The 25239-nt window shown below is 46.1% G+C and overlaps 1 protein-coding gene across 3 annotated transcripts in view; it reads left to right on the top strand.

The window, feature by feature from the left end:
- PYGO2 (pygopus family PHD finger 2) overlaps nt 1-25191 on the top strand; it is a 30885-nt gene extending 5694 nt beyond the window's left edge. The window contains exons 2-3 of one of the 3 annotated variants that reach the window (XM_086926173.1): nt 10997-11046; nt 21193-25191. In XM_086926173.1, the coding sequence (XP_086782299.1) occupies nt 10997-11046; nt 21193-22245 (1103 nt within the window). In that variant the 3' untranslated portion in view covers nt 22246-25191. Of the gene's footprint in view, nt 1-10996; nt 11115-21192 lie in introns of those variants that run through there. The other 2 variants (XM_086926172.1, XM_086926174.1) reach the window with 2 other exon arrangements.
- The last annotated feature ends 48 nt before the right edge of the window (nt 25192-25239 follow it).

Genomic DNA, 25239 nt, shown 5'->3' with positions numbered 1-25239 from the left:
TGAGATTCCTGTCTGTATGAGTTGGTGAGGTAGGATAAATCATTTCAGAATTGTCCCAGAAGCCCATGTTCACCCTCTGTGTGCGGATCCAGGGATGTAGAATACCTATTGCCCGACACCCATGACGTCTTGTTTGGGGTCATGGCCATCAAGTTTTCATATTTATTTTGTCCTTTGCGCAAGTAGGCCTAACCTCCGAAACACAAACCCATTCGCTGTCAGTTCACTGTACTGCATTATGAAACTGAAAGAGCATTGTATGCAGTTGAGGTAAGATTTGCATCCATATGATCATGCTGTTTGAATTTGTATCTTTAGTTAATTAATACAAAGTCTTTATTAATAGGGTGAGTGCCATAACAAAATGAAATGCTGTGAGCTCTGCTTGCACTACTGATTGTGGCTCCAGTATAAAAATGTTAAACTTTGAAAACATGCACACACAATTTGAGCCTACCATACTGCTCCCCGAATGCTCTGATTAAATGCAAATACTTGCAGAAGCCTGAAAGACTGATGATTCTTTGCTTTCAAAATAAAATGTACATAAAAATACCAACTAAAAGATAAAAAAAGGTTTGCTAAACTGTGCCATTTTATCCTTTAGTAAAGTGTGTTTGATACATGCTAGTTTCCCCCCGCCCCTCCTGAAAGTATTGTACAATAGCTTCTGCGAGCTTATGGGAAATATGAAAATAAACCAGCATTGGCAAAGACAATCAGTCTGCGGCGGCTGTCAGTTTTTTGGTTTTGTCAATATGTATTTTGTTTTTATATCGTTTTTTAAAAACAGTATTGTTGTTGGAGCTGGCGGGACCTTACCAATTTTCAAAAACGTTGGCTAAAAGTAACAAGCACTGGCGTTGCCAATAGGTCTCGCAGTAGGAAAGTTGGAGCTATTGGTTTTGTAAATGACAAAGCCTTTTATGTTTTTAAAATGAAAAAAAATAAAAGGCATTGTTATTTGCAATTGTAATGGTTCCAACTTTCCTACTGCGAGACCTATTGGCAACGTGAGTGGCGTTGCGTGTGTGAGTGGCGTTGCATGTGTGAGTGGCGTTGCGTGTGTGAGTGGCGTTGCGTGTGTGAGTGGCGTTGCGTGTGTGAGTGGCGTTGCGTGGGTGAGTGGCGTTGCGTGGGTGAGTGGCGTTGCGTGGATGAGTGGGGTTGCGTGGATGAGTGGGGTTGCGTGGATGAGTGGGGTTGCGTGGATGAGTGGGGTTGCTTGGATGAGTGGGGTTGCTTGGATGAGTGGGGTTGCTTGGATGAGTGGGGTTGCTTGGATGAGTGGCGTTGCTTGGATGAGTGGCGTTGCGTGGGTGAGTGTGGTGTTGCGTGGGTGATAGTGGGCTTGCGTGGGTGATTTCCCTTTTAATGAATATTTATTTTTTTAATCATGGTGAGCTGGCCACAGACATGTAGCCCCTAAGCACCGACCATACCCTTGTATATAACCCCCAGCAATTAAGGTTGTTGCAGGGTTAGAAACAACTCATGCAGCATAAACACAGGCAGGGCAAAACAGTGGTTTCACAGCAGAATCGGCAGTCTGAAAACCGTAGCAAGGCACAGGGTTTGGGGGACGGGCAGGCAATGAAGAGACAGGAAACAAATTAAATGGGGGGTGGGGGGGGGCAGGAACGATTGGAAAGCTCACAGAGGAGGAGAGATAAAAGCTGCAAATGCAGTATAGAGTGATAGATAGCAAATACAACTTTGCTCAGGGTACTTTATCAATAAAATAAATATTCATCTAAAAAAGTTTGATTGCAAAGCGTCCTGTCCAGCTTAATGAGTGCGTGTTGCAAGCTGGTCAATGATGCCACAGAAAGGGCTTAAAAGTTTCCCCTCTTCTAGGTAAGGACATGGATGGCTGCGCACTCTATGCACGGGGAAGGGTGGGTTGAGGGAAACGTTGCATTCGTGCTCGGAGGGTGGGGGAGGGCTCAACACCAATCCGGAAGGTGAGAGCGCTCACTTTGAAGCTCCGTGGGCTTATCTTATTTGTAATAGGACTGTTGAACACTCTCCCTTATGTGCTCTTTTAAAAATAGACTGACAGTGTCACCATGTGGTGGTCTGACATAAATATGTGTAAAGAAATAAGTGTCGGGCCAAGCAGTTGTAAACACCAGCACAAATTAAGCACTAGGTACATGACTATACACCATGCGGGGGCATTCCTGTCTCTACAGTACCCTCTTTGTTGAAACAGATTCACGACTTGCAGCTGTGATGTATGAATCATGCAAACGACATACACATTTTGTGACTGAACAGAACAAGTTTTGTTCTCAAACAAAGATTTCCTTTTGAGTAGAATAACTAATGCCACTAATAAAGCATACAAATTCTGCCCGATCGCAGACGAATAGTGCATACTCTTGCAAATAATTCTATCCCTTTCAAATGATGTTATATCTCCGTCACAGGGTAAAGAGTGTACAGAAAAGCAGGGTAACTTCCTGCGCCATCACTTTCACTCCCTGTCTTACTCAGACTAGTCAAATGTTAACCTATTATGATGTGCAATAGAAATGAATACGTTAAATTAAACATGGGAACGTGAGTGTTTACACATTCTTGTCCCTGCCCAAACACACATAAACACAAGCATACGACAAACACATAAGCAGGCACCGAGAAATAAAGACATGCATCAACAAACCAAAGTACGCCCCTTGCTTCCTGTGTTGCCCAGTGCCACAATTACCGTGAATATGCACATTAAAGACGGATATCCGCAACAAGACAGACTGAGCCTGACCACGCTCTCAGTTTCCTCTTGTTTGTAACATCAGGGCGGTGCTTCCTCCGTCCTACAAACACACACAACCTCGAAATCCCACACACACAATGGCTTATCTAACGCGTATATTATGCAGGTACAGACATACATCAACTAAACACCACTAAAACACACTTCCACACACAAAGCAACGCACATCCACATACACGCATAACCAAACCACAATTGCAGGGAAACAACGTTACTGATACCTCAAGTTGGCATTGTAGAGTTAAAAGTGATCACAACGTAGCCAGGACAACTGAAAATGCACAATGGAAGAATAGTTGCGTCTGTTTCGCAGACAGAGAGAAAACTAGAGCCCCTGCTTGTTTCTGAGAAGTGCCGGCGCTCTGCGAATGAGAAGCAATAAGGGGACTGTAGAGGGAAGGGACGGGGTGGGTATGGTTAAAGAAGCGAAGGAACAGAATGCCTACTGTGCTAGTGTTTGCATAGTGTTTACCCGTATATATATGCTGCCTCAAAGCGCTGTGTGGAACAGGAGAGGCCAGGGAGGGAGGGATGAAATCAGCCAGGAAAAGAGGAGTTTGTACTGGGCCTCAGACCCCGTATCAGCAAGAAGTTCGAAGGCCTAGGACCAGAAACATGCTCATCTGCATGGCTGCCAAGCTTCAAAGGTCCCAGCATAGAGATCGTTTCACATGAAGCCGTGTAAGACGAGCCGCTGCCAGTAATCGGAGCATTCGGGGGAAGATGCTGTGCACTGGGAGACGGACCAAGCTGTACAAATGATAACCCAATCCCGGCCATGGATCGGGAGTCAGACCCTTAAAGGAAAGGTATGAAAAAAGGCATTGGCAAACTCAGCAAGTGTAGTAGGCGCCTGCTCAAATATTAAGCAAGGCACCCCTGTTGCAGTGGAAAGTAACAATGAAAAATACGATAAAGAGTGATGTGGGTCACAGGAGTCCCACATTTTCAATGGCCGCAGGGAGGACGAGGAGCTGATGCTTCTGGGGCCTGGACAAATCCAGCATGGAAAGGGGGGAAGAGGGCGGGGTGAAAGTACAGCAGCTGCTGAACGCAAGCCAGGATTTAAAGGAGCAGGCATCATTAATTTGATAAAACACCAGACGCATACGAAAACAAATATAATTAAATAAATAACAAAAATACAACCTAATGTGTATAAAATTGCATCATGACGAGCGCCGTGCTGATTATGTAAAACTAACAGCGTATCACTCGTGAGAGTTCCGTGCAGATGCATGCTGGGCATCAAAAAAAACAAGCGGAAAACGAAAGCTGTGCAAAACTAGATGGGCCGGCCAGCAGTGAATAATTAGTGGAGAGAGAGGGGAGGTGCTGGGGAACAGATGGCCGTGAAGCAGGAGGCGGGGCAGCGGAACCCTTTGAAGTCACGGCCTGCGGCCGTGATGGCAAATGCTGCTGGTAGGGGAAGCCTGTGGGTTAAATGCAAGCTCGTGCACGAAGGAGCTTGTGGTCACGTGATTTCACGTGAACTTTGTAAAAACCGCTCGTAAAAAGTCAGCTTTTGGTTTGACAATAATAGGTCCGAGTTTCACTCGACCTAAAAATGTTTTTAGGCTCAAAAGCACACATTTCCATTGTAGTCCCTTGAACTGACGGAAACTCCTTTGTGTGCTATTATGCTCCTTGTGAAAGAGCATAACATTGTCACTCTCAGTGAAGTTATATAATTTTAAGAAAACAAAAGGCCTTATCAAACACCAGACGTAACTAGGAGCCCAATTATTAAAGAAAGTCACAAAAGTACACTCACTGTGTATGTATGTCCTTACATTAGTACAGATTTCAACTTCAGTGAATTAAATGAAGTAGTTCCAGAAATAGCCCTGGAAACCATACTACTTTGTGTACTGCATTTTTATATGAGCAAATATGCATGTGTATGTTTGCTCATGCAAGAATATGCTCAGCGTTTGTAATTTCACTTTCGTACAGCCCTTTTTTCCCCTCCCTGAAAAAAGTTTTACTTCTGCCCTTGTCAGGAGTAAATTTCCAGTGTGTCCCAGTGTGGTAGGAGGTTATAGAAAAGTTTGTGAAAAACCTTAAACTTGCATGGTTGTAGGTGTGCACAGAATTTGAGCTTCTGTGTTTAGAACTGCAGGAAGATGGAAAAATCAGGGCATTGCTAGACTATAAACATTGCTATTATGAGTCCTGGCATGAACAGAGGCTTTTCAGGAGCTCTGATTCAATGAGAACACTGCCATAATGTATAACATCACTGCATGGCATGAAAGGGACAAGTTGATTTTCTTTTTTTGGCAGGACAAATACATTTATGAAGCATCTCATCCCACAGACAAGCAGCTATTTCATAAAATTCCACACCCCTCGGATCATTGCTTGGTGTTAGGCTGTGTCGAGCGCAGCAGAGAGGTAGAGTAGAATCAGGATGCGTAGGTTCTTACTGTCATTGATGGGGAGGACATTGTTGAATATGAAAAATATTGGTCCCAGTGCTACAGCATGCACTGAAGCTAGATTAGTAGTCTTTCTAGCAGGTTGTTTTTGCAGATCTGTAGCTGTGTGAATACTGCTTTTTTGACAGATTTTTCAATTAAGCAAATGTGTGTAATGAGGGTCATACGTTTGCAATATTATTTCAGTTAAAAATTGTTTGCTTTAGCCAGTGGGTGGTATGTTTTTATTTTGAGGGCATCTGGGAAGGTTCCTTGGGTGATGGAGACATTGATGAGTAAAGAGCTGAAAATGGAAAGTGAATAGTGATGAGCTCCTGTAATTTCAGTGTTATTAAGCTGTAAAGGGTACAGGGCCAGGAGGATTTGTCGATGACTGCACATTAATCCCCTATTTTTTGTGTCCGGTCTATGTACTGGACCGTGTAGTCTCCAGAAATGAGGATGTAGAGGTTGTGTGTATGGGTGAGAACTCTTTCATGAATGCATCCAGTAAAGAGATTGAGGCTACCCTGTTTTCTTGCTTTTCGCGGAATAAAGTCTTAAGGAGTAGAGGGCTTCTCATGTCCTGTAAATTCCACGGTTTGCACATTCCCACTGGCATGCTTATTTCAATGTCGGGTGCTAAAGGTAGTAACAATTGTTCTTGGTAAATGCCCTCATCTGAAGCTCAAAGAGTTTAAAATTAAGTGTTTCCTCTACCCTTTTCTGTTAGAGAAAGTACATATCTTGCAGTAACTTCCCTTTCACCATGGCTAGGCTGATTGGTACACCCATGGGCTTACCTGGAAACTTTGGCCTCATTTCCAGAGTGGAACAGTGATAGCGTCTGGTATATTTTAGGTGGATCTGTCTGGTGCTTCTTGGCATTATATTGAAGATGTATCCTTCTGGGTAGTTTGAGCCCCATACTAAACTATCTTGGCACCTACAAATGTCAAATCGATTGATTGGCAGTACCTGTACAGTGCCTGTTACCCAGACTTGTTTTTATTCTTCCGTGCCTGTACTTGCTTTCTTGCCCAAACTTGTTTTTATTCCTCTGTGCCTGTACTTGTTTTCTTGTCTAAACTTGTTTTTCCTTCCTGTGCTCAGTTCTCCCATGGCCCTTGCCCGTTTTTTCCTGGTGCTGCGGCCCCGCCCCCCTGCAATCCCATTCGTCGCCCCCGCCTCCCAGTTGCTCTTCCCTCCCACATCCCCTCATATGGAGGCCGCGCCGCTGGCGCACCAAAGGCAAGCCCGTCGGCGACCGTCTGCGCCTGGACCGCGCCCAGCGCCAGGACCCCGCGAACGCCACACCACCTGACACCCGCTACGATGCTAGAACCCTCCACGCACTCAACACCGGATGATCACACACCTGCTTCCTGGCCTCCCGAAGCGCACCCATGGAGCTTTCACCTGCCGGAACTTCTGGACCCCGACCACAGTTCAGCGACTCAATTGCCGACTTCATCAGCACACATGCCCCCGCCTCCACAGACTACATCCTCCTCGGGGACCTGAAGTACCACCTCAAGAACAACAACGACACCAACTCCACCACCCTGATCGACAACCTAGCCAACCTCGGACTCAGACAACTCGACACAACACCCACCCACTCCGCCGGTCACACGCTTGACCCCATCTTCTCCTCAAGCCCCCACGTCTCCTTCAACCACACCACAGAACTCCACTGGACCGACCATCGCTGCATCCACTTCACCTTCAAGAATCCCACAACCGCACCCAACAGATGCCTCGCCGATGCTGGAGCAAAGTCACTAAAGATCTGCTGACCACAACCCTCGCCCAGAGCCCACCCGCCGACACCGCCGCCCGCAACCTCAGACAATGGATCAACGACTGTGCCAACACCCTTGCCCCGATCAAGAAACCCTCCAACAGTCACACCACCAAGAAAGCCAGCTGGTTCACTGAAGACCTCCGGGCCTCCAAGCCAACCTGGCGAAAGCTGGAGAAGATCTGGCTCCGTGAACGAATACCAGACAGCCGCGCAGCCCACAAGAACGCCACCCACAGACATCATCACCTCATCCGATCTGCCAAAAGGGCCTCCTTCAAAGACCGCATAAACAACGACGCACACAACAGCAAAGAGCTCTTCAACATCGTGAAGGAACTCTCCAACACCAACAACGTCCCACCCTCGCAAGACCTGTGCGACTCGCTGGACACCTTCTTCCACATCAAGATCGCAGACATCCACGACAGCTTCAACGCCACGACCGCCCCGACAACCACGGAGACCTTCGCCCCCACGACCACCAACCGCCTGCTCTCCTGGACCACCATCAAGATCATGAACACCATCCACTCCGGATCTCCATCAGACCCATGCCCACACCACATCTTCAACAAAGCCAGCACAGCCATCGCACCCCATCTCCGGAAAGTCATTGACACCTCCTTCGAGACAGCAACCATCCCGGAGAGCTGGAAGCACGCCAAGATCAACGCCTTACTCAAGAAACCCAAGGCAGACCCCAAGGACCTCAAGAACATCCGGCCCATCTCCCTGCTTCCTTTCCCGGCAAAGGTCATCGAGAAGACAGTCAACGAACAACTGACCCGCTACCTCGAGGAGAACAACATCCTGGACCCTTCCCATTTAGGGTTCTGCAGCAACCACAGCAAAGAGACTGCCCTCATCGCCGCCACCGATGACATCAAGTCCCTGCTGGACAACAAAGAAACGGTGGGCCTCATCCTCCTCGATCTGTCAGCCGCCTCCGACACGGTCTGCCACCACACACTACGAACACGCCTTCACAACGCCAGGATCAAAGAGAAGGCCCTTGACTGGACCACCTCCTTCCTCTCTGGCAGAACACAGAGCGACCGTCTTCCACCCCATCTGCTCCGAAGCCACCAAGAAATCTGCGGCGTACCCCAGGGCTCATCCCAACTCTGTTTAACATCCACATGGCACCGCTCGCCCACGTCGCCCCAACCTCAACATCATCTCCTACGCCAATAACACCCAGCTGATCCTCTTCCCTCACCAAGGACCCCCACACCTCCAAAACCAACCTTAACGAAGGAATGAAGGCCGCAGCTGAATGGATGAGAAACAGCTGACTGAAGCTGAACTCGGACAAAATGGAGGTCCTCATCCTCGGATCCACCCCTTCGGCCTGGGATGACTCGTGGTGGTGGATTGCACTAGGAACCGCCCCAACACCCACCAACCACGCACGCAACCTAGGGGTCATCCTCGACTCCACCCTCTCCATGACTAAACAGGTCAACGCAGTCTCCTGCTTCAACACCCTCCGCATACTCCGCAGGATCTACAAGTGGATCCCCACAAACGAGAAGAACGGTCACCCAGGCCCTCATAAGCAACAGGTTGGACTACAGAAACGGCCTCTACGCAGGAACCTCGACCTAACTCCTGAGACGGCTCCAATGCATCCAGAACGACTCTGCACGCCTGATCCTCGACATCCTCGCCGCAGCCACATCACACCCCACCTGAGACCTGCACTGGCTCCTGGTCAACAAGAGGATAACCTTCAGGCTCCTCACCTACGCACACAAGGCACTCCACAATACCGGACCAACGTACCTCAACAGATGATTCTGCTTCTACACCCCCAGCTCTGCTCCGCCGACCTTGCCCTCACCACAGTCCCCTGCTTCCGGAGAGCGACCTCCAGCGGCAGATCATTCTCCCACCTCGCCGCCAAGACCTGGAACACCCTCCCCATCCACCTACGGCAGACCCAAGACCTGCTGACCTTCGGATAACTCCTCAAGACCCGGCTTTTCGAGCAGGAGCAGCATTCCCTCCCACCCCCCAGCGCCTTGAGACCCTCACCGGTGAGTAGTGTGCTTTACAAATGAAATGATTTGATTGATACCTTCTTTCTTACCACAGAGCGCACTGCACAGCTTGAGTCGAGGCTGCGCTGTCAGGAATGAATGCTTGCACATCCGATTTCCCAGTGGGTGCATGGCTAGCCTCACTATTTTTTATCTGTGCCTCTTGTGTTTTTTCTATGCTCAACAAATATGTTGGACAGTACCAATATCTCTCCTCCAGTCTTCCCTATAATTAGTATCTTGCCTACCCTTTTCAGTAAACGGTTCCCCTACTTTTATAGCCTACACAGATCTGGACCAGCCTATTGAGCAGATTTTTGGTGCAGAGCAGGTGATTGCAAACCCTAGTTTTATGCTGTCCTGAAAGTAATTCACTATTGAATATGCACATTACTGCAAGCAGAAGGTTGTAACCGCTGATATCCCTCTGTCTTTTGTCTTTCTGCGGTCAGTAGAGTTCAGGTTTTGATTGAGTAGTAATAATGATGGCCTATAAATCCTGCTACCTGGAGCACTTTGACTTAACCAGTTGTGTGTAAAATAGTCGTTATCATTCTTAGGAGTTAAAATTGACATTTTTATTGAGAATTAGTAACAACACAGCTTTCATTTTTTTTTTTAAATGTTTATTTCGAACAGCATTGAAGGCAAAATCAGACCGTCAGATCACAGGCGCTAGAAGAGAAAAGTAAACAAGAGTATCGTACAGGATAATACACAGCCAACGGCCCACATCCCGGAGGCCGGGCGGCGTAAAGTCAAGGTGCGCCTCACAGAAATAGATAAACCTGACCATTCGCAGAAATGAGATATGTAACACTAGCGTCCGTCGTTTTACATTTAATCCTCCTCCTACGTCTTCCATCAATCCCATCAGGCCTCAGTCCTCACAGATAATGTTTGCATTCGAAACCCAATTGACATAGAACAATGAAACAAACCCCCCCCCCCCCCCCCCGCCCCCCCCCCCCCCCATGTGGCATCGACAACTAAGTACGAGTAAAAGGCCGGTTACTGCTTCGTGGACCAGCAGGGTACAGACATCACAACGATAAGCAGTACTCCGGGAATCTAGACAAGCATTTAGCAACCAAATACGGAACAGTCATGCGCGCTCATCAGGACACTACCCCAGACCAGGCCCCTCTACCCATCTCCTGTCACCACCTCCTCAGATTCAGACTCCTCAGGGGTGAACAATTCGGCACTAGTCGCATCCGATTCATCACCAGGCAGCCCCTCCGCACACATCATCCTCCAAGCCAGCAGGTCGTCCTGAAGCTGCTCATCTCGGCGTGTACGCTGCATGTGTGTCTCCTCAGCCAGGGACCATTCCTTAAAATCCCTAAGCCAGAGGGAGAGCTCAGGGGCCCTCTGCCCCATGCAGGTAATAGCCACGCGCCTCCTTGCCAACACTAGGAACAACTGTAGCAATTTGTAAGACAAGTTCCTCTTTTTAGGTTTGGGCACCAGGGCCAAAAGACAGTGCAGTGGGTCCAATGCAATCCGAAGGCCCGTAATGCGGCCAATGTGCTCCATCGCCGCCCTCCAAAAGCTACCGACCTGCGGGCATTCCCAGGCAAAATGGAAGAATCCAGCCCTCGCGGTCCCACACCTAGGGCAGTTGTCAGTAACACAGCTTTCATTGATTGTTCTGACCAGCTGTACTCTGTTGTAGCACATCTTTCTTTACTATAGATAGGCATTGCTGCACCAATGATCAAATGTAATTTTAATGAACCTATGTTTGCGGATTTCTATTTTTGCCTTAGGTTTGAGACTCTTGACCTCACAATTATCTCTGTTCTCCTCCCTCCTATTATAGTTTTACGAACCAAAGGTCCCTCTCTATTAAGAAATAACTCCTGCCTCTATTCTTGAATTGCTCATTGGTTGAGATCTGGTCTAACTTTGTTTTGCTAATACTGTATGTTTCTGTCTTTTCTAGGATTGCAGATGAAGAGCCCTGAGAAGAAACGTCGCAAGTCAAACACTCAGGTGTGGAGAACAAAGGGGGCAGATGGGGTACGGTAATGGAGCTCTCCAGGGGAGGCTTGGAGGGTGGGGTGGATATGAAATAGGGATTTGTATGTATTATAATCGGGGCCACTGGAAATTTGCGGTGTGAAGGGACAAATTATATGGCAAGGAAAAGCGAGTTATGTGACATTATGGCCATATTTTTGGCAGTGTTTGCTATTTCGTCATTTTCCAGTATTATCATTTTATGGGCAAAGGTTGCACCATGAGTTTCCGCTTTAAACCTAAATGCAGCAGTCAGCAAAAGAAAGATGACTTTTCACTGCGCAGGGAAGTGCCAGACACTGAGCCGCTAACACGTGTGGCTGCATTTTTAGTAACTTGATCTGTTCGACCTAGAAACAATTTTTTGTTAATCTGTAACTTCTACAGAAATCCATAGTTATAAAGAAAAACCGCTGCGGTCCCAGAATCGCATAATTCCACTGCCCTGATTATAAGGTTCAAGCAGACTATAACTGTTTACCACAAACTTTTCTTATACCCGCCTTCATTTGTTCGTCTTCTTTCACTCCTTGTTTATTCATGTCCTGATGTTCCATTGTGTTATCTATGCTGCCCTCCTGCCTGTACATGGGACCTTTTTACGTATGTATTATACTAACATTATGAGTTCAAAATGAATGAATGAATTTTAGATTTATAAAGCGCCTGGTTACTCTAAGGGAGTGTCCCCGCACTGAGCAGAATCCGGGCCTGGCGAGTCAGGTGGACATGGACTTCTAACTCTGTCTAAGGAGACTGGTCTCATTATTTCAGGACTAGAGTGTCTTGAAAATACTTGAGAAAAAAATCTTGAATACTCCACTCTTTCCTTTTTATTTGGCCCAGTTTGCTGTGGCTTGTAAGCACATTTAACAGAGATCCTGCAGCTTTACAGAGCAATAACATAGCCATTTAGTGAGTTTGTCTGCTCTGTATTGGTGGACTAGGAGTTTAGGATGTGTCTGATGGCTGCCTTGAGTAGTGCAAGCATTCTATACACATGAAGACTCCCTATAACCTGACAGTAGAATTTAACACTAAAACTGCCAAGTATCCGCATTCTTGTTTTAATGCAGTACTAATCGAATAGTTTGCATTAGTGTGGCTAGAATAGCGAGACTTCACCAAAACTTTGCTGCTTTGGGACAGCTACGATTCAGAAAAGGGGGTGGTGATGAACAGAGTGTCTGAATTAAGCAGCTAGCAAAGTGTAAGGTATCGCTTAACCCGAGGTAACTTATTATTAAGGTACATTCAGTTAAATTGTATAACTTGTGATCACGTTATATATGAATAAGTACTCAAAGTTTATGAGAACATAAAATACTTTTGAAATGGGTCTTAAGAATGGGGTCCTGCAGGTAGTTGGAAAGTGCAGGACGGGCACTATATCAATTGTAAAATCAGTTTGCCAGTCCATAGTGTTCATATATTTGTACTAGCAGTTTTTCTTGGTATTTTTAAAATGTTACCTTCTGATCAAGCAGGGAGAGGTCAAATAGAGAGCTGAAAGTAAAATAAATCCTACGTAAAATATAGTGTTGAAAGGCTGTATAATGTGTAGTAACTCTAGGAGGATAACCGTTCTGTGGTAAACATGGCCAGAAAGCATTTTCCAGTTCACATTCATCTGATTGGCTCAGAAGTTCTCATAAACAGTGCAACATAGGGATACTTTTGGCCTTTCCACTAGTTAGCCAGAGAAAAGGAAGCTCCCTGCTTGTTCTTCATGACCTACCATCAAAGCAGAGGCTGTCATGTCCAAATTATCTTAGTTTTGGAAACCAAAAATGCTTTGCACATTGAATACACTACCTTCCTTAGGAACAATGTGATTCCCGCATCAGTGACTATTTGAGTCCTATTTGAAGATGTGGAGCTTTCGCCACAGCCACTTTTGTCACACTGCACTGACCATGGAGTTGACTTTGAGACTCTACTGAAGTCACAGAGCAGATCCAGCACTGTTGTGGTATGACAGTAGAATGATGTGGTAAGTGTGATGTGCATGCCAACCCAGGGAGGTGTGCTTCCTAAAATGGATTAATAATCAGTAAGAGCAAGTGTACAGAGTATTTTGTTGGCCCGTGTTCAGCATACTAAACAGATGTTCTAACCCTACTGCAAAAAACATTGGAATGTTCCTGAGAAGCCTGTAAGCAGTACAGATGTGCATGTTGGTTAATTATGAAATCACGTGAGAAGCTGACTAATAATAAAACAAATTGTAGAAAGGTCCGTGCCTAGGGAGAAATTAATAATTAAGGTTCATGTGCTCTCAACTTCAAAGGACACATTTCCATAGACAATTTAAAGCAGCGATAATTGATAGTGGCACATATTATTGGTAATGTATTGCACTGAACGTATCGAACTCCGGAGATGATTAGTAGGAATTTCCTGGGAGCCTCAAATGCATGGCCATGTTGTGGAGAAAGGTAAGCAGATTTTTAGCACAGTAATGTGGTTATGCCCAATTATTACTGATTACTTTACACAGACGCTTAAGGCTGCTCCCGAGCGGTCGCTCCTTTTTAAAAATTTAAAACTTTTAAAAACTTTAACATTGCCATTGCTCTATAGAATTTCCCTTTGTGTCCGTCCCCCCCCCCCCCTCGAGCCAGATTAGCACACCTTAGGGGCTGATATTAATTACAAGACACGCTAGCACCTTCATTATTCTTCCCCGCTTCCCAGGTGGGGCTTGGCCGTCCTCGAGGCTAAGTTTACCGGGTCCCGGGTTGCTGCAGTTGGCGGCCATCTTAGGTTGGGCGCTATTGGACGAGCGCTCTAGTCGCTCTACTTAAGGAGGGGCTATCTTCCAAAGCAGGCGATTACTTTACACAGACGCTTAAGGCTGCTCCCGAGCGGTCGCTCCTTTTTAAAAATTTAAAACTTTTAAAAACTTTAACATTGCCATTGCTCTATAGAATTTCCCTTTGTGTCCGTCCCCCCCCCCCCCCCCCCCCCCCTCGAGCCAGATTAGCACAACTTAGGGGCGGATATTAATTACAAGACACGCTAGCACCTTCATTATTCTTCCCCGCTTCCCAGGTGGGGCTTGGCCGTCCTCGAGGCTAAGTTTACCGGGTCCCGGGTTGCTGCAGTTGGCGGCCATCTTAGGTTGGGCGCTATTGGACGAGCGCTCTAGTCGCTCTACTTAAACGGTTAGGCATGCCTCCGCGCAGCGGACGCGGGCAGCGGACGCGCCGGACCTGCGCCGGACCTGCGCCGGAGTCGCGCCTGAGTCCAGCCCGTCTGCGCCCGTCCGCGCCCAGTCGGGCTCAGGGCATGACAATCTGCTCATTCCTGTACAACACATGGGTCCCAGTATCAGGTACTCTAGGGATGATCTGATGTCACTGCATGCCCCTAGATGTTCGGGTTGTAGCTATCGTTGGGTAGAGGGTACCCCTTATTTGAATTGTGCTCTCTGTGGTTCGGCCTGTGTCACCAGGGACCAAACACAGTTATCTATGGCGCTGCTTAACTGTAGGTCCATACCCTGTCATGCCACTGAAATCCACTCTCTGATCATCGACCATAAGCTGGATGTGTTGTTTCTCACAGAAACTTGGTTAACCTCTAGCCCGGATATTGTAAAAGCCCTCCCGTCTGGATACCTCATATTTCATCAGGACAGGCCAGATGGAAGGGGGGAGGGGTAGCCATCCTATACAGAGACAATTTCATGTGCAAGGCTGTGGATTGCGGCATTAATAATTCAGAAAGCTGCCAATTTGTGTTGCGACTATCCCCTACTTTCTCTATATCAGGCCTCCTTCTTTACCGGCCTCCTGCTATTATGGGTAACTTTTTAGATTCTTTTATCGAAGCAGTCATACCTTTAGCCGCTGCATCATCTAATTTTTTAGTTATTGGAGACCTGAACGTGCACTTTGATGACCCTCACGATAGATGGGCGAAAGACTTACAAGGCATGTTGGGTGCACTTGACCTTCACCTTGTTAATGTCGGCGCGGCCATCAGCTGGATGTTATTTTTGCGAATTCAAAAAATTTGCTTGCCCTACATCCCTTGGCTCTTCCCTGGACTGACCACCGTATGGTTCCTTTTAATTGGCAGTGGGTGAAAGGGAGAGACCCGGTACCTCAACGACACACTGTGGAACGTATCTGGTCGAGGTTGCCAGTGGGAAGTTGGGCAGCCGAGTTGGCAAGAACCTGTCCTCCCCCTGCTACTGACCCCACTATGGCGGACCAGCAGGTGGGTAATTGGCTCACTAACACTTTGGATTCGCTGATCCCGAAAAAGAGGAGGCCTCTCAGAGAAAGAAGAGTTGGCTCTGCCCCTTGGTATACGCCCGAACTTAGGGTTCTCAGAACTTCATGCAAAAGATTAGAACGCGCATGGAGAAGAGAGCGGACTGACGAAAATCGGAATGATTACAAGGCAGGGATGAGGAAGTACAAAGTGGCTTTGAAAGAGGCTAAAAAGAACTTTTTTAGTGTTAGGATCGAGAAGGCAAGCAATTCTCCAGGGGAATCTTTTAAGATCTTTAAAGAGCTGTTGAAGGCCCCGGTTCCCCCAGTTGTCCATGACAACCCGCAGGAGAAATGTGAGGAGCTCGCCAACTTCTTTCATTTGAAAATGGAAAAGATTCTGTCCTCACTGCCAGCGATGTCGCAGAGCGTGGAAATGGACGTCAGCTCAACAATAAGTCCCGCTGAGCTGCTATCGTTCGGCCCCTTCTCAGAGGAGGAGGTCGAAAAGGTCCTGAAAAGGATGAAGAGTGGGTCTCCAAGTGACCCGGCGCCTATGAAATTCCTTAAACAGGTGGCAAATGTTCTTTCCACTCCGCTCGCGCATCTTATTAATCTTTCGCTTGCATAGGGCATAGTGCCTCAAAGGTGGAAATCCGCTGTTGTCAAAGCACTTTTGAAGAAACCGGGATTAGATCCATCTAATCTGGCCAATTTTAGGCCCATTTCACTCTTGCCCGGTTTTTCTAAAGTCGCAGAGAAGCTGGTCAATTACCAGCTTTCACGCCATCTTGAAGACCACCATTTGCTAGGGGATTCCCAGACGGGTTTTCGCCCTGGTCAGGGGACAGATACAGCCTTACTGGCAGTGGTGGAGGAAGCAAGGAGCATTCTCGACTCAGGGGGGTCAGTGGCAGTGATCCTCCTGGACTTGAGTGCGGCCTTTGACACCGTTAACCATCAGGTGCTCCTCCAACGGCTGGCAGAGGTGGGTGTTAAAGGGATGGCCCTCAAATGGTTGAAATCCTTCCTCTCAGACCGGTTCTATCAAGTATGGGAAGGGGGAGAACAGTCCACCTTGTTCCCTCTTCAATGTGGAGTCCCGCAGGGCTCATCTTTGAGCCCTACCTTATTTAACACCTATATGGCTCCCCTTGAAAGAGTGGTCTCCCCTTCAGGAGTGAAGATCATCAGCTATGCTGATGATACGCAGCTGGTTGTGGGCCTCACCCAGCTGGAGGAACAACCCGAAGTCCTTCATGACTGTCTCTCCAATGTTCATCGCTGGATGTCTCAGTCCGCGTTGAAGCTCAACGGTGACAAGACTGAGCTGATGGTGCTGGGCAAGGCCTGTCCCTCTCTCATCACCAGCTGCTGGCCGCGGTCCCTGGGTGATCCACCATCCCCCAAGAAGGAAATCAAGAGCTTGGGGGTTTGGTTGGAGGAAGATCTATCCTTCAGGACCCATGCTAGGAAAACCGCGGGGGTATGCTTTGGCTTGCTGCGATCTGCTCGCAAAGTGCTACCTCTGCTCCCTAATTCTTCTAGGAAGCTTTTGATTCGCGGTCTAATTTTGTCGCGGCTCGACTTCGGGAATGCGCTATTTTTGGGCGCCCCAGAAGCAACTTTCAAAACCCTTCAGCAGGTGCAGAACGCAGCCGCGAGGGTTTTGATGGAAGTACCGCGTAGACAATCAGCTGCCCCCGCCCTGAAAGCGCTCCACTGGCTCCCTGTTAAGGAGCGGGTGAAATTTAAGGCGCTATGTACGGCCCATAAAATCTTGTACGGCAGGGGCCCTTCTATTCTGTCTTCTATGGCACGCCCCTACAAGCCCATACGCCCATTGCGCTCGGATCAAAGACATCTGATGCAGACTACAAGAGTAAAAAGAGCTCGCTCTGGGGGCCGACGCTTCTCGGTGCAAGTAGCGTCACACTGGAACTCTTTGCCCCTTAAGATCCGCGCTGAGCCCAATATCCTGCACTTCAGGAAACTACTTAAAACACACTTGTTTCCGGTGTAGGATCGAGTAAGAGCCTTTCGTGTCTGTGTTCACAGCGCCGGGATGCCCCTGGGTAACTGCGCGCGTTACAAATTTTATATAATAATAATAATATTTGGAAGCATCAGTGGAAATTACGGAGTAAGCGACAGAGAGAAGAATTATTTGGCTCCAAAATACGCCTGTTAACCTGGGTCTTAGATCTAATAAAGAAAATATCAAAATAAAATTCATTGACTTAAAGGATTGATACTGGCCGAACAATTTATAGCAGAAGCATGGAAATCTTCATATGTCCCCACTAGAAGAACATGGCTAAGCAAGTTGATACTTTGGGCCTAACTGGAAAGCTTGGTACCACATATGGCATTAGAAAAATAAAAGCAGAGAACAGATACCAGTGGCTTGGGATACGTTAGTAGAAGCATTGAAACAGATTGACAATGACTCCCTCTAAATAGATCGATAAAGAAGTAGTATCTAGGAGTTTAAAATAAGGGCACTCCCTACATGGGAGGTAATAGGCACTAACAGTATCACACGCAAAGTGATAGACCCACCATGCACCACATACCCAGAAATAAGGAAATAATAGGTCTTGGGTAGATGACGATAACAGGACTGCCGAGACCCTGGGGCATATGAAATATTCATCATTGTCCAAATAAGGTTAGAATGATCCGAAGGAATATCTAGTATGGCGCAGTTACGAAATTACTCCCTGCTTATTATCTCCACCAATACTTTTTGATTGGTTAAAGTTGTCATAGACTTATTTGTTCTTTTCATATTAGTTAAAAATGAGTGTATCAGCACAATGTGTAAGCAGGAAAGAAAACCTGATGGGTAATATGCCCATGTACCAAGAAGGCAACAACAAGATAAAAACAAGCATTGGAAATGCAATAGGTCTCGCATTAGTAAAGTTTGAGCTATTGGTATTGTAAATGACATTTTTTTTATTTATGTGTTGGTTTTGAAAGTAGCAAAATTAATAGGTTTGTCAGTTACAATGTCAATAGTGTTAACTTTTGCAAATGTGACACCTATAGCATTTGTAATGCAATGTGTGTTGTATTTACGTGACTTAGATGTATTGATATTACAAATAACAATGGCTTTTAATTTTGTAAATAATTAATACTTAAATAAGTTATTGTAATTTATAATGGCAATAGCTTAAACGTTTGTAAATAACTTTTGTGAAGATTATGTTCAGTGTATTTTATTGTGACAAATCCAAGAACATTGCATTTGCACCTACACACACACACAGAGCCACACACACACACACACACACACACACACACACACACACACACACACACATACACATATAGATGTGGTAGTGGTGGATCTGGGGGATATGGTGGTGGTGGATGTCGTGGTGGTGGTGATGGTGGATGTGGTGGTGATGGTGGTGGATGAGGGGGTGGATGTGGTGGTGGATGTGGTGCTGGATGTGGTGGTGGTGGTGGAGGTGGTGGTGGAGGTGGTGGTGGAGGTGGTGGTGGAGGTGGTGGTGATGTGGTGGTTGTGGATGTGGTGGATGTGGTGGTTGTGGATGTGGTGGTTGTGGATGTGGTGGTGGATGCGGTGGTGGTGGATGCGGTGGTGGTGGTGGTGGTGGTGGTGGATGTGGCGGTGGTGGATGTGGCGGTGGTGGATGTGGTGGTGGTGGATGTGGTGGTGGTGGATGCGGTGTCGGTGGATGCGGTGTTGGTGGATGCAGTGTTGGTGGATGTGGTGGTGGTGGTGGATGTGGTGGTGGTGGTGGATGTGGCGGTGGATGTAGAGGTGATGGTGGATGTGATGGTGGTGGTGATGGTGAATGTGGTGGTGGATGCGGTGGTGGATGCGGTGGATGTGGTGGTGGATGCGGTGGTGGATGTGGCAGTGGATGTCATGGTGGATGTGTGCCTAGAAGCGCTATACCTCCCATCATATAGGTCAACATGTTGCTGCGAATGGTGATAAATAGCACGTTCTTGTCTGCTCTACCTGCATGTCTGGTTCATCCCATTGAATTTTTCATTAATATGTTTTATTTATTTTTTTAAACGATTAAACCAAGACCAGGGTGCAATGTGTTAAATGTGCATAACGGCACAATCACATTACAGAGGCCATGTGACTTTTAGAGACAGTCTTAAGACCTGTGCTCTGTGACGCTGAAAGCGTAAAGCTAGGAGACTGTCAAGTATGGGGCATTCTTTCTGGAAACTTCTGTAGGTAAAATGTACACGTTGCTGCGCACTTACCAGCCAGCGCACAGACCGAACAATGCGCCTGCTATACGTACGTCAAGGGTGGAAGCAGATATTATTAGGTATTCATGCAGGGCCCGCAATGATTTAGAAGTGATGAAAGGAAGGTGGTCTGCAAAAAAACACCACAACGCCTGCTCATTTCACACACTCGTTTCCGCTGTCCATTACAGAAACTGGATACCCAAAGAATATATAGGACTGCCTTTGGCCGACATAAAAAGTACACATAGCTTTTGTGTAATACCATTTGTGGACTAGATGTGCGTGAAGTACTGCTGACCTCTTACTTAATAAACTGCACTTAAAGGACGCACATTCGGACTTCAAGCCTCTGAACTTTTTTGCAGAAATTCCGGAGGTGGAAATGCACGAAACATCACTTAGATCAATTTATTAAATAAGTTGTATGAAATCAACGTCTTCGGGCTCTGTGCCAACCTCTGAACAGCATATCGACTTAGCAAGGAAACATTCTTATGAATGAATTGATGTTCTGTTAATACATGACTAAGCACCCAGATCAGCTAGACAAGATGGTAGTCGTCCGCTGCAGTTTAACTGCACTAGTGAGTTATCCGCATAGAGACCTACAATCCTGCTGATATGCGGGCTGGAATTTTGTCGAATCGTAGAGGGTGTTTTTTACTAAAACCCATAAAACCAGACGGAGGGCATTGCTGTGGGGAGGGGGGAGGAGAAATGCGCATGGCGGGCAGGGGAGGGGGCGGAGCGGGGAGAGGGTGTTAAGCAGCAGGGGCCTTTGAAGTGAAGCTAAGCTTCACTTCAAAGGTGTGGGAGGAGATTGCGATGTGCACGCGCATTGACCTAAAAGCCACGGGCACAGCACCAAATCGCCAAGTTGGGTAAAGTCTGTTTAAGCCCCTATAGAGCTTCGCCAGCTATGCGCATGCGCACAGCAGGCGAGCCCTAAACAGCAGTAAAGTGTATAAGAATCAAAATGCTCATTTTAAACCGCTTTCCAAAAACAAATGTGTAATAACTGAATTGTAATAACTGAATGTTTTTTGTAGAAACTAATAACAAGTGTGTGTGTATGTATGGATAGAAAGAGATTTTCTGTCAGTATAAAATAACCACTCACAGGTAATGTGATTAACTTTCTCACAGTAAACCAATCATAAAGGCGGCCACTGACCCCAGTACAATGATATCGGTTGGGGTGTGCGCTGTTCAAGTAGCCAATAGGTTTGAAGACATTGTGGTGGATACTCCCAAATGCTGGAGAACCACTAGCACAACATGATGCAAAAAGAAACGTTTTAGGAAGGAGAATTTCTTATGATAGCTCATTTGGAATGCAAGCAGCTGCCACCTCACCTCATTGGTGACTGCTCTTTCCGGATTATGGTGTCAGTACTTTAATCCTCGGGTGTGATGCTAGTTGTAGTTTTTAGATTTGCAGATTATTTTTATTTTCTGTAAAGCAATATCTATCCAAACAAAAATGTGATTGTTACTTTACTGGATGCATTTATTTGAGCTCCTTTTTATCACTGCTTCATCGTCGTCTTTTGTGGTGTTACTTGTTTTTTTACGCAAAATAGTTTTATAAATGTGACCTAACTTTAATACCCTGTGATTACTTGTGCCTTTTCTCTTCTAGGGTCCTGCCTATTCACACCTCTCCGAGTTTGCTCCTCCTCCAACTCCGATGGTGGACCACCTTGTGGCTTCCAATCCTTTTGAAGATGATTTTGGGCCACCAAAAGTTGGGACTGGTTCAGGGGCCCCTTTCCTCAATAACCCAGCAATGTTTGGAAACTTTCGCATGCAGGGTGGCATGCCATCTCAGGTTCCTCCAGGTTATGGTGGAGGCCCACAGTCCATGAGAAGGCAGCCACCACCTTTCCCACCAAATCAGATGGGGCCTGGGTTCAACATGCCTCAGAATCCAAACTATGTGCAGCAAGGCAACATCAGTTTTTCAAACCAGCCTTTTAACCAAGTAATGGGACCAAGCTTCAGCCCTCCGGCAGGGCAGATGATGCAGGGACCCGTTGGAGGCTTTGGGCCCATTATGTCACCTACCATGGGTCAACCTCCTCGTGGTGACATGGGACCATCTTTAAACACTCCAGGTGGACCAAACATGATGCAAAGGTTTGGGGGACCTGGGAACCCATTTGGCCCTTCTCCAATGCAGCGGCCTAACCTGCCACAGAACAACAGTCCCTTTGCTGGGGCAGACCAAAGTTTTTCAGATAGGGGGGAGGACAATGGAAAGAATCTTAATCCTCCTGCCAATGCATTCAACCAGGAGCAGCATGTGGGATCCCCTGCCGCTGTCAACGGCAACCAGTCAAACTTTGCCCCTAATAGTGGCAGCAGGAACAGTGGCACTCCTGAAGTCAACAGCCTTCCTCCGACCAGCAAACCACCGGGTACCTCAGGACACCAGCCACCGCCTGGCTTGGTGTACCCCTGTGGCGCCTGTCGAAACGAAGTGAACGATGACCAGGATGCCATCCTCTGTGAAGCTTCTTGTCAAAAGTGGTTCCACCGGGAGTGTACTGGTATGACTGAGAGTGCTTACGGACTGCTCACCACAGAATCCTCGGCCGTCTGGGCCTGTGACTACTGCCTGAAGACCAAAGAGATCCAATCTGTGTATATCCGAGAGAGCATGGGGCAGCTGGTGGCAGCCAACGATGGCTGACATGACTGCAGACTTTTATATTGGAACAGATTGCATGGGGAATTGTTAAGGGAGGGGCGAACCCCAGAAGGGGAAGGGCTGTAAGCTGCAGCGTCTTTTTCACGCGAGAATTTAACTTGTTAAAGTACAATGCTATGTCTGATAAATTGAACTTTTTTAACAGCACTCTTGCAAGTTGACATGTATGTAGTGATGATATTTGGGATGTTCTTTATCATGGAAAGGCACAGAACTTTGAGGTTGTAGATAGCAGCCAGAAATAATTTTGTAAAGGATGTTTTTGGATTTGTTTAATTTTATTGCCAACCCATGTTCCTGGTAAATTAAAAACAACCCCTCAGCCTCCCCCGGATAATATTGTCTATTGTCTCCAGTTAGTAAAGTCTTTTGGGAGGCAGTGATATGACATTTTCTCTTTCCTGTACACTGGTTAATAGAACAGAATGGTTCACTGGGTTGAAAGTAGCTACTGCTGTTCGGCCCCGGCATGGATATCCCGTTTTTTAAAGAGGTAGTACTCAAAACCTATTTTTCAAAACCATAATATAGTGCTATCTGCAAACCTTGTATACTCTATGCTTTTAAAAAACTATTACTTTTGAAAAATACTATTGCACTTCTAGAAGTAGAAAAAGGGGGCTGGATTTGTTAAGCTTCTAAAATTTACTTCAGTTGCTACTTCTCCATTTCAGAATGACTGCCTGTAAATTTTGTGGGAAAACTGCCTCCCTTAAAGAATCACTAATAGACTGAATGCTGATGAAATTATTCAGGACTTGAGTTTAGCGTTTGAAAGATCCAATTTATTTTAAGTCATTGAGAACATATCATTGGTTACGGGAGATGCACCTGCTTGGTGTTGTGTTTCATTGTCTGGTATTGTGATTTGTGTGTCCATTTCCTTATAGCAGATGCCACCTATATCTCTTTAGAGCTTCACAGATGAAGTCGAATATGGACTTACTCTGTAATAAGAATTGCATAGTGCAGTGGATTGAGTGGACTACAGATTTGGACCATACCCACCCCATTCTCCCCTAAGTCATGTTTGTAGTCCTGTTTTGAATTAGTTGTCCTTGCTGTGAATGGGAGCAATAAGGCCTCTTTCCAAAAGATTTTTAATTTTTTACTGATTCTAAACAGACATCTATTTTTTGGGCCGGTTTGCTATTGAATCACTCAAACATCTAGGTCAGTCTTGAATTGATGAGCTGCAGCAGCTCTATGGAATCATGCAGTGGACATTTTATATGATAGATAAACAGCCATGTTATGGAGTGTTTGGCATAAGCATTTATAAAACAGTAGCACAGAAAAAGAACGGATTTGGAGATTCTCACCTTTACTTCAAAACGAGGGCATGAGGGTGTTCCTTTTGTGTGTATGTTTTGTCAGTCACCTTTGCCTTTTCATTTAGGTCTCTACCAATTGCTGTATACAGATGAGCGATGGTGCATAAGCACAACCTGGGACTGAATGTGTGGGATGCTCCTGCGCCAAAATAGGTGAAAGTAGTCAGACACTAATCTCTTGTTGCCGCCAACTAGAGCACATTTTCGACCATGGAGAGTGGTTTGGCAGTGGTGTATGTACAGAGAAGGGTATAATTCTTGAGGGTTACTGGTGTAGCTTGGTGGGGATGTGTGTGGCATTATAGTGTAAAAGAGAGCTGACCGTATTTAATGAGTAAGAGAACAGGAGTGGTCATTTATTTTATTGTTTATTGTGGGAGGGGGTAAAGTCTGCAACATGGATTGTGTATTGTGTTTCCAATTCAGGTAGAGCTGTGATAAATTCTAGGAGAGCAGAGCTGTGTCATTTTGAAAAGTAAGAATATGTATGAAATTCACGAGGTGAACCTTCGGATTGATAAATTAATATTCAACTCCATAGGCAAAGTGGAGTTCAGTACTTTCTGTAAGAGTTTATGCGAAAAGACCCCTTTTAAACCATCGCACTTGAGACCTAAGCGGCTGTATTTCCAGAGTAAGACAAATTGGAACTGTTTTTTGCTTGTAGTTGGTGTCTGTCTATGTAAATTGGCTGCTTGATTTTAGTTGGTGGAGGGAGCTGAGGAGATTGGAGGGAAGGTCATGGCAGGTACCATGACAATTGCATATGTTATAAAGGCAGACTCCTTGCACTGAAAACACAGCCAGTTATTTGTTTTTGTTGCAAATGTAATTTAGATTGAAAACTTCCCAGTCCTGTAATGATTGTCTAGAATGTACAACCTGTTTTGACCAATAAACTAGGCCAAACACTTTTTATCTTTGTTAGTATGCAGCTGCTCTGTCACATCAGTAGGCTGTAACTCACAAGTTCAGAAGTGAAAGCCAAGCTATGTAGCCAGAATCTTACAATAGGCAGTTCTTTTTTTTCTTCAAATTGAGAAACGTCACCAAAATCAACTTAATCAAATTTCCTACCACCAATACAAGGCTGAAATGGGCAGACTATGACCATGCTTGAAGAGCAACTTGATGGTTGGATTTCACAGCTCTGTTGTCCTTAGAAATGGTCACGTTTTAAGCTTTTTTTCTCTCCTTGACCATGGCGAACATAGGACTTCCATAGCAAAGTTCCACCACTTGAGCTGTGTCTCACAAGTGTATAAGGGAATCATTCCTGGGCAATTTTTTTCTTTTCTTTCCCAGAGTCTACTAAAGATCAGCAGCATCAATTTTGGTGAAAAAGAGAGACACTTGCTGTAAGCCGCAGTCAGTCTAACTAATATACACAGTATTGTTAACATTTCTGTGATGCTTGAGTTGACTGTATTTAAATATGCCTTAGTTCATGCCGGTTCCACGGAGTTGTCACAAAGCAAGCAAGATCACAATGTTGTTACCTTTTAATAATGCCTCTGCTTCCTGGCTGCTTCTGAAGACCTCTCCACTTGCTGTTCAGGCTTTCCTAAATTAAAAATCATGCTGTCCTCTCTGACGTTTTGCCTCCTGAGCTCTCAGTACTGAGTCTCCACATTCTTTAGAA

The sequence above is a fragment of the Lissotriton vulgaris genome, chromosome 6 (assembly GCF_964263255.1).
Source record: "Lissotriton vulgaris chromosome 6, aLisVul1.2, whole genome shotgun sequence".
Taxonomy (NCBI): domain Eukaryota; kingdom Metazoa; phylum Chordata; class Amphibia; order Caudata; family Salamandridae; genus Lissotriton; species Lissotriton vulgaris.
Note: the sequence above shows the minus strand (reverse complement) of the source record. Positions and strands in the feature narration are given on the sequence as shown.